Source organism: Chanos chanos, chromosome 9 (assembly GCF_902362185.1).
Source record: "Chanos chanos chromosome 9, fChaCha1.1, whole genome shotgun sequence".
Lineage (NCBI taxonomy): Eukaryota > Metazoa > Chordata > Actinopteri > Gonorynchiformes > Chanidae > Chanos > Chanos chanos.
This window is the reverse complement of record NC_044503.1, coordinates 5263708-5277901: the sequence shown is the minus strand read 5'-3', so window position 1 is coordinate 5277901 and position 14194 is coordinate 5263708. Positions and strand designations below refer to the sequence as shown.

At 40.3% G+C, this 14194-nt stretch overlaps 2 protein-coding genes across 2 annotated transcripts in view; both read right to left on the bottom strand.

Moving 5' to 3' along the window:
- Nucleotides 1-3090: 3090 nt before the first annotated feature.
- On the bottom strand, nt 3091-5880 carry LOC115820675 (G-protein coupled receptor 54-like). Its single transcript, XM_030784319.1, has 5 exons — nt 5658-5880; nt 5396-5520; nt 4264-4399; nt 3664-3902; nt 3091-3438 (listed from the first exon to the last, which is right to left on the bottom strand). Exons 1-5 carry the CDS (start codon nt 5878-5880, stop codon nt 3091-3093), a joined length of 1071 nt encoding a protein of 356 aa, XP_030640179.1.
- A 2292-nt stretch (nt 5881-8172) lies between these two features.
- r3hdm4 (R3H domain containing 4) overlaps nt 8173-14194 on the bottom strand; it is a 6081-nt gene continuing 59 nt past the window's right edge. Inside the window, exons 1-8 of the mRNA XM_030784092.1 lie at nt 14064-14194; nt 12628-12782; nt 11459-11577; nt 10382-10493; nt 9905-9990; nt 9610-9695; nt 9398-9453; nt 8173-8939 (exon numbers count right to left, since the gene is read on the bottom strand). The exon at nt 14064-14194 is cut by the window's right edge and continues 59 nt beyond it. Of these exons, the coding sequence (XP_030639952.1) occupies nt 8836-8939; nt 9398-9453; nt 9610-9695; nt 9905-9990; nt 10382-10493; nt 11459-11577; nt 12628-12782; nt 14064-14107 (762 nt within the window). The 5' untranslated portion in view covers nt 14108-14194 and the 3' untranslated portion in view covers nt 8173-8835. The remainder of the gene's footprint in view (nt 8940-9397; nt 9454-9609; nt 9696-9904; nt 9991-10381; nt 10494-11458; nt 11578-12627; nt 12783-14063) is intronic.

The window sequence follows — 14194 nt, the reverse complement described above, 5'->3', positions numbered from 1 at the left end:
TAGACATTTGTTCTTGTTCGTCTAGTCACGGATCTGAGGTGTAAGAACAGGCCTACCTTCTCTTGGAAACTCCATGTTGGACACCAGTCTGACATGTAATATTACAAACATGTACCATAAAGAGAACAAACATAGGTCCTGGGTGCGTAGTGAGTATTGCGTTGCAAATATGATCCCAGCGAAAATGATCATCTGTATCAGTTTATCATACAATTACTGAGAGTTGAAAAAGTTTTTTTTGTTTCAGTTTACTACAACTTTAAACAGATAGTAAAGCACAAACATTACTCACTCGTGAGGCATGAATACAACGTATATAATCATATCTTTGAGGTCGAAGCACAACTTCCTTCACTCATAACAATGCAACCCTGTAACCTGACGACAAATAAATAATTTAGGTCGGAGCTATCATTTCGTCAGTCTGTTTTACGTCGAATACCATATACCACCTGAACGCGAATAATATAGTACTTTCCAGTAAAGTCGTTTTGTGTTTTGTCGGTTAAAAGGCCAGCGGCCTTGTTATTTGACAATGCTTCAGAAAGTGAATAATACAAGTACAATGACTATCCAACTTCCCTATTCAAAGACAACAAATAACAAACCATAGTTAAAGGCTAAGTTTAAAATCAAACCAGCGTTACATTCATATCATTTACAAGCCTAATCATCAACAATATCTAATCACGTAAAGCACATGTACACAGATGTTAAATTAAATTCATTTGATGTGCTTAACGACCGGGAAATGATTAAACAGTTTTGCTGATTACGAAAAATGGAATAGGTTACGTTTCCAATGCGATGCATGCCAGCGGCAACATGCAGCGCTCGGACTATAGCAACTAACAGGGCAGGGCTATATAAATACATTGTAACCGATACGAATCATGTTGCGGGTACACCACGAAGTTACTTAAATCTCTTCGTAGATAAAAAAAAACAATCAATTGAATAGGTCACACTCATTGAATATATCAATACATGTACGGCGTGGTTAAGACCCTTTTCAGTTTTACAAAGGGCAGAACGTGGGGTTAAGGAGAGAAAAAAAAACTTACCAGCTTCCGTTCTGTTTTTTGCACTCTTGGGAACCGGAAGGAACATTCCTGATTTCCCCGTGAAAACAAAAAGCTCGTGGCGTACGTTGATTAAAATGATGTACAGAAATGAACCTCGGAGGTTTAATTCTAAGCCTATAATTTATATTTAGGTGTCGGGGCCTCATCTAATTCGATTTCGATGTATGGCTTAATTTAGAGGTAACATCGCATCTTTGCCTAATCTAAGGCGTGCACACGCTCGTAGAGTCAAATCATTGGTTGACAAACAGCAATCAGATGCAAATTCCTAACCTCTGAATCAGAGGGGCCAGCCTTCCCCAATCATAAGGAAACGTCAGCAAATAATAGGTTGTGAGGATGCCAGCAAATTTGAAAACCATTACGAAACCACATATAGTTCTCGGAAAGCAACGTATTCACCAGATCATAATGTAGTGGTAGAGAGAAACCCTCAGCGATGAGATGTTAGTTACGACGCGAGTTACGCGAAACCTGATAGATTATTCCTAAGTACGTTATGTAGGTTAAATATACATAACTCCGACTTTTGGCGACGTTCCCTTACGAGTGATCCCTGATAGCCCTGCAGGGCTGGTAAAGCAAGGGTCTATTGCATTGCAGAACCAGTTTAAATCCAAGTTGCCAAGAGTAAAACTAAGAATTCGCGAATACTTGAGCAAGTTTTGTGAGCACGTGTTCAAGCAGAGCTGCAGCTGACGATATTTTGGGGGGAATCCTTATGAAGTTTATATTATTAGTCCCAAATACAATTTAGGGAAACGACTCATCTGTTCGTAAAGAAAATCAATTTAGATGATTTAGTTTGGCCTGCAGGCTTAGAGTAAATTCGGTTCAGTTCCCAAGTTGATTAGATACTTACGTATTGATTAAATAACTGCAAAGATTCGATGAAATTGGTCACTTTATCATTGGAGTGCGTTACTCGCTATGATATCGACGGGAGGCTGAAACAATCATTTAATCCTATTTTTCCGGTTTACTACTGTTGGTTAACTACTGGAAATGGCATTTGATGTCATTTTAATAACATTATTCCTCAGTTTTACCGAGGATACCCAACAGTTCATATATAAAATTGAATTTGCACATTTCTAAGCGAATCAATAGCCCAGAATTCAGTTTGTAATCTAACCAAATAATGCTCCACATCGTATCGACATTGCGGTAGATTTAATTGTTAGGTGCGTCGTTTTGCTGCCACCCAGTGGTTACAACCGTTAACGCGCGGTCCAACAGACAGACGTATCCTTAGTCAGTTCGTATTACATTAACTAGAACTAAAAATGTGTCAGCAGTAGTTCATTAGCCATAACAACACAAAACAATGCTTGCGTTTCATCAATATAATTTAGTCAGAGATCATTATTGAGCGGACTTACGATTTCTCAGACGAAAAAAAAAGTCAAGCCTGTATTGTTAGCAGAAGGTACAGTAGGGTACAGTACAGTATAGATAGAGGACATGATCAAACAAGATATTAAATACACACCTTATGTAGGGTTAGGGTTATCAATAGTTTGTTGCACAATGAAGGGCGAAACTCAGTAGGCTACAGGATAAAGTAAGTTGGTTTTTGCTTTAGAGGGGGAAGTGAAATAAAATGAAGAAAAGAAACATACTTGTACATCCTATGTGGCATATGGTCAGTTATAGCATACCCATAACTCCAGAGCAGAGGTTAAGTTTCTCAAGCCAGTAAAAGTCATTCTTTATTTACACACAAATGATCAATAATACCCCTCTCAATAACTCCCTCCTTTTTCTATTTCTATTTCTGTTTTTTTTTTTTCAAACGTATGACCCGTTCACATATAAAGGCTACACGTTAAGCAGCTAAATCCATCAGTAATGCAAATCACATGTCACACTGTTTTTCTCAGTTCCAGGATAGAAAGAGGATATGTGTACACATTTGGTCCATTGTGTTTCAGAAGAGTATAAATGCTGAGAAGACGGAAAAAAAAAAAAGGTGCTGCAAGTAATGAGTGGCGGGTACGACGGCCTATGAGACGCAGTGCATTTCTGTGTTAGCGTTTCCATTCGGTCGCTGCACGGCCGCCACACGCTTTTTGAAGAGGCAGTGGAACGTTCTTTTGAAGGCTTTGCGGAAACTGGCGCCCATGAAAGCGTACACGATAGGGTTCATGCAAGAGTTGGCGTAAGACATGCAGTGCGCCCAGATCTTCAGCTTGTAGGTGCAGTAGTTCTGACGAAAATGCGGACTGAAGGCCTGAACGAGGATGTAGAGCTGGATGGGGCCCCAGCACAGAATAAACAGCTGTACCATCACCATCACCATACGGGACACTTTGGTCCTCATGGCAACAGAGCGCTCCGTCAGAGCCTGCAGCTGAGGGTTACATCACGAAAGAAAAGAGGAAGGGTGTACAACTCAGTGAACTGTTTTTTAACATCAAAATTATGTCATAGCAACAGTTTCATCCAGAAATAAGGACTGGATTCAACGACGAACTGGGTAAAATGAAGAGGAAAAAAAAAAAACATTGCCAAACCTATGATAATGGATTAATGGTTTTCTTGGTTGTCTTAACAACTGGAGCTATTCTTACTTTACCTGATAGTTGTTGTCAATAGGCTCTACGGCCGAGTGCCCCATCTGATGGAGCATGACCAGGTAACACACACAGATGGTAATCAAAGGGAGCATGTAGACAGCCAGAAAGTTGTAGAGAATGAAGACCTTCTTATGTAACAATGTGGGGAAGATCTCAGTGCAGAATACCTGAGGACCGTACCATTCTACAATCAAGGTTCTTGCATACAGAGGAACCGGCAACGATACTAGAAAAGAACCTGAAAGCAGAGATGAATGAAAAAAAAAAAAAAGACTTTAGTGGCATTATAAATATAATCCAGTGATCTGAGTTTAGTTTTGTGGTGTAATAACACTCTAATAAGATATCAGTTCAATCAGTTCTACACATCAAAACAGGAACATTTAGAAAAACTCAAACATTTTGAAGCAGGCATTTGGTACATAAAATGGAGTCAGAACTCACTTTGAATTCAGTGAAAAGTCAAGCACTACACTCTTTTTTTTTTTTTTTTAACTTTGTAACTTATGATTGTGGTTCACACAATAGAATAATACCCACTATGTAAACTTTGTGATTCAAACATTGTCATATTGGATTATGTTGTGAAAACTACAGACCTATCCAGATCCCCAGACTGACCATGGTGGCGACACGTGGGGTTCGGAACTGCAGAGAACGCAGCGGGTAAACCGTGACGTACCAACGGTCCACACTCATAACCGTCAGAGTCACACAGGTGGCCTGAGCGGACACCTAACGGCCGGATAAGCACAATGACACGCACTATTAAGTTTGAACCAGATTGCAACGTCTGTACATTTGCATTTAATAATACTGAATCGACCGTGTCCTCTTCCTCAAAAGTTAGGATGATTTATAGTCTAAAAGGGCTGTTCTGTGTGGAGGTGTTGTGAGGTTTGGGATGAACTAAGCACAAAGATATGCAAAATTTTAGGTCTAGGTAAGACTATAAAAACACAATTACCCTGTAGAAAATATTGAACTCCATTCAGATAGAAATAAAAGTTCGTCTTCAGGTGTCTCCAGAAAGAAATTTTTGGTTTTACAATTTTTTTGGCTCTTCAATTTTAAATTCCGTGATCACTTAATTTCACATTTAGGCAAGCAGCAAAACTATTAGTTTAACTCCATGTCCCAGTAACGAGGTGGTATCGCTATTTCGAAATCAAGTAGCCTAGTTTTTCAGCGGTGATGCTGTTTATAGGGTTGTGGCACACATTCTAATAGAATTATAAGTGCGGCTTGTGAACGCCTCTTTAATATTGAAAAGAACATTTTCCGACCGAAGAGAAACATACACACACACACACACACACACACTAATATATACTTACATCATATATTCTATATATTATAATATTTTCATTAGCAAAATATGTTAACTCTGTTCCGTTGGAGATGCTCTTCCATCTGATCCAGAACCAATTCACAAAGACAAGTGTAACACAAAGACTGGTACTTTGAATGTTTTCTAAAATAAATAAATAAATGAATATTTAATTGTTTGATTGGCAGCTCACTACCGTATTTGCAATTAGCCTTACAGACTATTATTCGAGAAGTGGCTTAAATGTAGCCAGGTACTATTGCCATGTAGCTTGTCGTTTAAGCAGCAACATAAATCTGAAAGATAGCTTTCATGTAGCTATGTTTTTGCTGACTTTTTTTGTGTGGAGCAGCTTGACTTTTAAGTAAGTTGTCCTGCAGTGCTGAAGTTCCATACGTTACCTGTTGGATGTAGCTTACGAATTTGCACATGAAAGTTCCGAAGACCCAGCTTGGTAAAGGATAGAGCAAAGCCGTGAAAGGCACACAGCAGATCAGAAACGTAATGTCTGTTGTAGCCAAGTTGGCTGTGGAGACAAAATTAAATTTTCCTTGAACCTTAGTCAAAGGCACAAGAGAAAATGAGAAAATTTGAACAACGAACGAAGGTAAAGATAGTGTAAATTAAAGAACATAAACTTTTAGGTAAAGACAGATGACTCACCGATGTAGAAGTTCGTTGCCGTCCACATTTTTCTGTGTTTGGATATTACATGAAGAACAAGGGAGTTTCCAGCAAGTCCTACGACCATAATCAACACAAAGACAAGTGGCACGAGCCAGGCATCCACTAACACAGGAGGACTGCGCTCAGGCGCGCTGTCTGCGCACAGGTGAGGTGATGTGCAAGAGGCGTTTGCCGAAGTAAAGTTGCCTGAACTATTCATGGCAGAGTATGAATCCACCTAATTTGCGCAAAAACGCTTAATAACGACGCTATTTCCAGCCTGCCCGTGTTGAACTATGAAATCCTCACGCGATCAACTTTTAACCGCTAACTTAAATACTGAAATACAGTCGAGGTTGTACCATGGTCTTGGACTATGCCACCATGATGTCAGAGGCTCAGCTTCCAAGTGGATGCTGCGACACATCACAGTGGGGAACTTCTGCTGGCAGTCTACCAGATGTGCATGAAAAAAGTCACCAGCCATAATAGTGATGTCATACTTGTAAGCATAGAAATTACTCCGGGCAATTAGCCAGTGCACCAACTGACTGACGAAAATCAAGTTGTTTTTTTTAAACCTCGCGACCACATTGTGGGGAAAAAGTAGCCTAGATTCATAACTTTTGTGTTTTTGCAATGATTATTAGACTGAGCATGATATCTCCTGTCAGCTGAATTGATGGATCTAATATATATCTGTGAATTTATCTGTAAATGTGTTGAGTTCTTTAAATCAGCTTCAGGACTGTTCAATGAAACTCATTCTGAAGTAATTTAGTATGACACTGATACCATATCCCTGATTCAACATTCAAATGTGTGATTTTTTTTTTTTACATTGCAGAAGATAAAAAAAACCTAATAGCATTTTCTGCAGCTTGTCCAAATATGTACATAAACATATTAACAGGTATTACGACTTTTAACATGTGTAATGTCTAGCTCTTCTCACAGATTGTGAAGCATAAGCCTAAACTAATCCATACCTAGCCATCAAGTAAATGAGTGTGACTCTAAGTGTTATATCGGTGGTTAACAAATGGAAGTTAACCACCCATATAAAAGGCGTCTTTTTCTTGAAACTAAAGTAATCATGAAACACACCATCCCTCATTATTAACTAAACTTTTGTGAAACAGAAAATACATTTTTAATATGTACTTTCAGTCGTAAAACAAGGCGTCCTGTCCACTACCCACGTGAGTATTTTCTTTGAATGACAAAGACGACAGTCATTTTTCATGAGTATTTATTAAAATGTTCAGGTCCAGAGACTGATGACTCACACATGGCTTGTATCCTGATCATCACAAAATGTGAATTATGCTGACAAACTTAAAATTAAACCAAGTTATAAAATTTTCCCTGATACAGCTATAGAGACAGACATAACACACAATTCAGCATCCTACACACAACGTCATATCACTACTTTAAGCCTTAATCCTACCAATTGGAAACACATGGTCTTCATATTTTGGCACATAAACGCATGAGTTTTCAAAATGAGTTTTCTTTTCTGAGATCTCGGCACATAGTGGTAAGAACTGGAGGTTGTATGGTGTTCGGTCTAATGTGCGGTCTACTTTCAAATTATATGAACTGCTTTCTGTAGTCGGCCAGATCTGTGAGTTGATGCCTGAGAAACTGACAGTACACACACGCACGCACGCACACACACACACTTTGGTTTGTAACACCAAAACACTGGCTGGTCAGGTGTAGCTGAATGTTTAGCGGTATAAAAACATCACAAGATGACCCTGGATGTAACAACAAGCGGCATTACACGCATGTATAGAAAAAAAACCCCCACAACACACTGTTTGCACAGGTGTAAACTGGCATGCATGTCTAAGGCAGAGCTGTGAGTGCACGTTTGGTCAATCACTAATGAGTAAGTTAAAAAATTAAAAAAAAAAAAAAAAAATTTAAAACGTGCCTGATTCCCCAAAAGCGAAGGCAGGAGTATGATAGAATTCAAGTAATGAATGTCAGTTACATTACTCTCCAAACAGGACACATACAGTACTTCTCAAATGTAAACCGTTAGCAGAATAAATGTTGACCACAACCAAAGAATTAAATTAAAACCAAGTCAATCGAATCAATCCACTGCTTTGTTGTTGTTGATGTTGTTGTTGTTGTTAACAATGTTACTGCTGTAAGGAATCATGAAGAAAGCTGACAGAAAACTGAATTTTCACATGAATGGAAAAAAACCTCCAGGGATTCCAGTCAGATTGAACCTGTAAACAGTGAAGAGAGGTGGATGTGGATTCATGCGTTCACTAACATGCCTGACTTTGTAGAAATACATTACACAATAGAGGAAAAAAAGAAGCACCAAATTACGAGGGGGGTAGAAACCTGTGAGTATTAATATGGGAATTATCATCACTACCATGCAAGAGAAGAATTTACTCATTGTAATAATATTAATATACAGAATCTTTCGTCATCTGATAAACGCCTAGACCAAGATACACAATGCCTCCTATAAAGATACTGAAGCCAAAGAATTACAGAAAAAAAAAAAAAAAAAAAGAATTTTTAAAAATGTCATACGAAACATAGCTAATAAACTTCTTATAAATATGCATGTTTCCAGATTTGGATGTGCTATACATATGTATATAAATGCATGTACCGTGTGTTTTTTTTTCTTTCTTTTTTCTTTTCTTAATTGATCATTAAACTGTACAAGTCATTAATGTGTGACACCATTTTAAAGTATTTGTTGAACCATACTACATGAATGTATTTATAAAATGTTTAGATGAAACCAAAACTGAGGCACTTCGAAGAGAGCGCTTCCAGTGACGAAACCACACATATCTGGTCTGAAGGTGAAGCATAAGATATATTGTTTGACGACATAAATAGGAAATATTTGGCTAGTACGAAAGCCGACGCGACAAGTCAGACGAGTTTTCCAGTACGTACGCTAAACCCCAACTATAAATATCTAACACAGCAAATCCATTGTGCTGAAAGGTAACTACTAGGCAGCTAATTGATATCATTAGCCCTGTATGGTAGGACAGCGGCCCGTGTTCAGCTCTTTGACTGCTTTTAAGGGCCATGCCTTCGAATAAAGCTCTTTTAAAGCTGCATCTGTGATCCATACTGGCCAGGCTGAGTGGCAGTGGCGTGTCCCCCCCCCCCTCTCTCAGCTCAGCTGTTCCAGGTAAGCAGAGAGCAACGGAGACGGGGGGAGGAACTCCTCCTGTTTGTTCACCACCTTCGTCTGTCGAGCTCCGTTACGGTTCGAACCTGAAGAGCAGCACACGCACACACGCACGCACACACACGCACGCACACACACACGCACGCACGCACGCACACACGAGCGCACACGCACACACGCGCACACGCACGCACACACACGCACGCGCACACACGCACACACACACACGCACGCCCGCACGCACACACGCACACACGCACACACACACGCACACACGCACGCGCACACACACGCGCACACACACACGCACACACACACGCACACACGCGCACATACACGCGCACACACACACGCACACACACACGCACGCACGCACACACACAACTTGTCAAAATGTGCAGACGGATGTGTAACAGATGTATACTTTAAAAACAACTGAAAACATTACAGGCGTTGACTGTTTTCATTTCAGATGATGAACAGGGGAATATAAGGCATTGCTGTTGTTGACGGTGAAGTTGTTGTTTTATTTGAATGCACTCACTTGCAGAGACCAGGTCCATATACTGACAGACAGCATGAAGCAGAAGACGCTCGTAACTGAACGAAACAGACACACGTCAAAAGTCAATGACAATGCTGAGCGGCTAGTAAACCAATCTCCCATTACACATACGCAGTACTTTACAAGAGAGAAATCTCCCATCTATGAGGACATGTGTAATTGACTTTTTTTTTTTTTTTTGATGAGGCTACCTGCTGGGCAGATTGGTGATGTAAACAGAGTGTGGCTGAGCCTCGAAAAAGCGAAGCAGATCAGCCTCCAGCATCTCCAGAGTTCTCTGCCACAGAAACAAAGATACAGCATCAGAGTGACTGGGGCACAAGTCATCGCTCATCAACGGCCAAAGGTCACGTGACCTGTTTTCCCACAGCCTAAACAACATTCCACAGTGTCAGACAGCTTTTGTGTTCTACTGTACATGTTACACTGAGTGTGAGGAATGTACACAGCTGGACATAATGTGTGTATACATGTGGTCGTGCTCACAATGGGGATCTGTTTGCGTTTCAGGGTGGCACGAAGTCTCCGGTCGATCCTCTGGAAGCAGTCTTGAGCGCTGAAGGCAGGATTCTCTGTTAACAGACGAGTCAACATTTAAACCATGCGCTAACACAACAACAACAACAACAACAACAACAACAACAATCTTTCACTGACTGACTTGTATTTCAGTTTCGGGCAATGTTAACATATTCACATCAGATTTCAGGTCAAGAACGTATTACAGTAGCCATCTCGTTCTTGTTCATCAGAGAAAATGGACATCTTGGACTTGTAATGGGGCCCGAATTGTTCGGACCACTTCAAAAACTGTAAATTTATTCTTCATCCACAGCTGTCCCCAGGGTTTAAGTAAGATGGCCAGGAACTTGAGCTGACCGTGGCAAGGTATAAAATCTTTCACTTTCTGTTCACTGAATGTGTTCTTTTCGACGGTCCTGTGAGGAAAACGTGTAACCTCACCGTCCCTCTGGTCTTTGGACGTTTTGGTGCTGGTCTTTTTGGCCTCTTCCTCTAGCAGGACCAGCAGTTTCTCCTGCTCTTCTCCTGAGCGGTTCATGAAGTCACTCCAGTACTATCACACACACACACACACACACACACACACACACACACACACACACACACAGAGGAACAGACTGTTCACTACACAGCAAGGGCAAGACATGTGCTACATCGGCAGGTTTTAAGATTAATTTAACACCAAAACGGTGGTTTGCCTTGAAGCTAAAACAAAAACTATTGCAATGGTTGCTATAGGACTAATTTAACATCAGCTCAATGTTCTGCAGTATATGCAAACATAAAATCAATAGATTAAGTGGTGCTGAGTAAGGCTAATAAAAACTCACTGCGGTGCTTTGTAGTAAGCTTTAATGTGATGTCACTGCAGTGCTTTGCAGTAAGCTTTAATGCGATGTCACTGCAGTGCTTTGCAGTAAGCTTTAATGTGATGTCACTGCAATGTTGGCTGTAAGTCTACTGTACCATGCCTTCAGTGGCTTCTTACATGTATAATGTAAATACCATTATCGCCATACATTATGAAGTCAGTGTAACATCTCCACCTAAATCTGTTACCCTGTAACATCACTGCCCAACCTGTTACACTGTAATATGACAACCCTGGTCTGTCACACTGTAAAATCAACACCCAGCCCGTTACACTGTAACATGAATGCCCTGCCTGTTACACTGTAAAATCAACACCCAGCCTGTTACACTGTAATATCACTGCCCTAGTCTGTCACACTGTAAAATCAACACCCAGCCCGTTACACTGTAACATGAATGCCCTGCCTGTTACACTGTAAAATCAACACCCAGCCTGTTACACTGTAACATGAATGCCCTGCCTGTCACACTGTAAAATCAACACCCAGCCTGTTACACTGTAACATGAATGCCCTGCCTGTTACACTGTAAAATCAACACCCAGCCCGTTACACGGCAATATCATCAACCCGTCTGTCACACTGTAACATCATTGCCTCAGTGTGCTGCAGGTTTACTATGACGCTGCTACAGGAGCCTCTGTACCTCCACGTAGTTTCCGTTGGTGCAGGCCTCGGTGAAGATGGTGGGGGAAGCAGTCTCACATGTCTCCACCTCATCTTTGGAACACTCTTCCCTCTCCAGGAGATTTGCCAGATAACGGTCTAGTTTTTTTTTTTATTATTATTATTAAGGTGAGCAAAAAAAAGGAGGGAATGATTTATTCTCTGCACGTTTGAATTGCCTTCTACAGAAATAAATATCAGCCAACTAGATCCTGCATTCATTACATCATTCTTTCATAATGTTTGTAAAAACACTTCTGTTATTTCAAAACAATCACGTATATCTATACACTATCATGTATAAAACAAATTAACAGGTCAAGTTTGATTTCTCAGTCAATAATTATTGAGTGGCCCTGTGAAACATCAACTCGTAACAGGAGAGAAGCTGGTTCAGTTCCCAAGAATATGGCTCTGTCACTGTGCCCCAAAGTTACTAAAATTACTCCTGAGGAGCACTACACAGCAACCCAAAAATGATCAGTCAAAAAGTGTACCATGAATTGGCAGCAAGTTCACAGAAATATCTGAGATGTGAGTCTTCCCAGGTGTCTTGTAAGAAAGAGCACACACACTCTCTGAGTGTTTTATCATTTCATTTGGAGATGGGAACTTAGCCAGAATCTACACAGAAAGTGTATAACAGGCAGTGTACATGAAAGAAAGATTTAAATCTCTGAGGATCAGGCTGGGCCAAGGACAACCAACCTTTCCTGCCTCTCCATTAGAGGACATTTTTTTCCCAACTTTTCAGTGATTTCTTTGTTTTAATCTGTTGTTTTCTTGAAATATCTGATGCACTCAACCGGCTTTTACTCAACAGCTGAGTCTGTAGCTTCCAACGTTCGACAACCTTATAGCCAAAAACAACAGGAGTGTTTGAGGCCAAGATTTCAGCTAGCAAAATCTTTATCTCATAGCCAATATTCCTACTGTGTCCCCCTACAGGATGCTGAAGTTCAGCTGCTGCAGCCTGTGCAGTGTGTATGCATAGACAGAGCTGTTTTAAAGTAAGGACGTGATGAATTCATTGAAAAAAAAAAAGAAAGGAAAAAAAAAAAAAGAGGATTGAAAGGTAGTGTCTAGCGATCAGGGTTGGGGTTTGTTTGTTTGTTTGTTTTAAAGACTTCTCTGAAGTCGCATGCTTACTGTTCTCCTGACGCCGGAGGCTCTTCCTGCCCTTGGCTCTGGGGGTGAGATCGGAATTGCGTATGGCCTGATTGATGAAGAACTGTTTTTTCTTGGCAGGTGAGACGCGTTTGGCAGGGGAGCTAGGCAGAGAGCTGCAACGCTCCTCGATCAGGCTGAAAGAGCAATGCTAACACGTTAGATGAGAACACAGCTTCTTCGGTGCGACATACAGTGTTGTACACGCTTGGTAATTCTGACCTAATTTGGATCAGTATCTTTTACAGATCTCCAAAAAGGAGAATGATTTTAAAAATTGGTCTACCACCGAATTTGCTTTGAGCTTTGTCAATAACAAACGACGTTTAAGAAAAAATACTGGATAATATAAATAAAATGTTTATGATCTTAGTAAGATTCTTTCCACGAGTTTTTCCAGGTAGTTTGCAGCCAAACTGACTATTCAGTACGCGACTGATTTGGAAATATAAATCAGCTTTTCGGTTGGAATGAAGTGGGTCAAAAGACAGACTGCACGTATAATGCAATACATTCCCAGTGGAATACTCTCATGGTACAGTCAAACGTAAACGGTTTCTGTTGCATCTGCCTTACAGTAACATTAGCTGTACTTGCATGCCAACCCTGTTTTTAAAGGCTCATAGCAACAACCAGAGCTTTAAATAGTAACTTGCTATCCCTCCGGCATAGGGGATGCTTACTATATTTGGGTCAGCAGGTTAGCCTGCAGAAGCTGCTGTTTGGAATCAATTTTAACGTAGATCACCTCCACGTAAATTTAAAATCTACATTCCGTAGTTTCACCACACATGTATAATGTTTTTATCCAAAATAATTATGCTGGTTCTATCTAGCGCTGACACCGTCGTAATGAACTTTAAAAAAAAAAAGCGACGAAGATCCTGGACAAACACCATACAATTGCTGGGTGCAGTTTAAAAACAGAACGGCTGTTCTACAGAATTGCCATGAAAAGCCACACTATCCTGTGATAGTTCACACTCCGGAATACAGCCAAAATAAAATAAATGGGATGGTTTATCATTCAATCTGTGCAAGTTTGTATAATTCCACGAAGATTAATCTTTTAATTTAGCTCCTGATCAAAACAGTGAATGAATAGTCAGCTAACCAGCTGCAGCGCTAGATAGATACTCGGTTCGCTCAACTGTCTGTAAGTGAACTGTGCTTGTCATTCTCTTAAATGGCAAGGTATTTAAAATACGCTTCATTTAAGAGCAAGATGTCATGACAACTGAATGGGTTCCCAAAGTATGCACAAAACGTAAATGCACCTTTAAACAAGATAACAGTTCAGTGGCTTGTGCTAACTAACTAGCATACGTTGCAAAACAACAGCCATTTTGTATTGTTAGGTCAATAATTAGCTTGTTAGCTTAGCTAGCACAGTGTAGCTGAACTAGGAAATAACTCACATAAGCTCCGGCTCCCCGTTGTTATTGTTGTTCAACACAACCATCTCGAAAATAAGCGCAGTGAACACTACAGATATAAACGGCCTTAGGCTACAGTGGAAAAAAGTGAGGAAAAAAAGCAATTAAAACAC

Excerpts from the sequence above, each read along its gene's own strand:
- LOC115820675 (XM_030784319.1), bottom strand. The coding sequence starts at position 5,880 with ATGAATAGTTCAGGCAACTTTACTTCGGCAAACGCCTCTTGCACATCA. Across the intron at positions 4,400-5,395 it reads TCGTAAGCTACATCCAACAG|GTGTCCGCTCAGGCCACCTG; the intron begins GTAACGTATGGA and ends TCCGGCCGTTAG. Across the intron at positions 3,439-3,663 it reads CTATTGACAACAACTATCAG|CTGCAGGCTCTGACGGAGCG; the intron begins GTAAAGTAAGAA and ends TGTAACCCTCAG.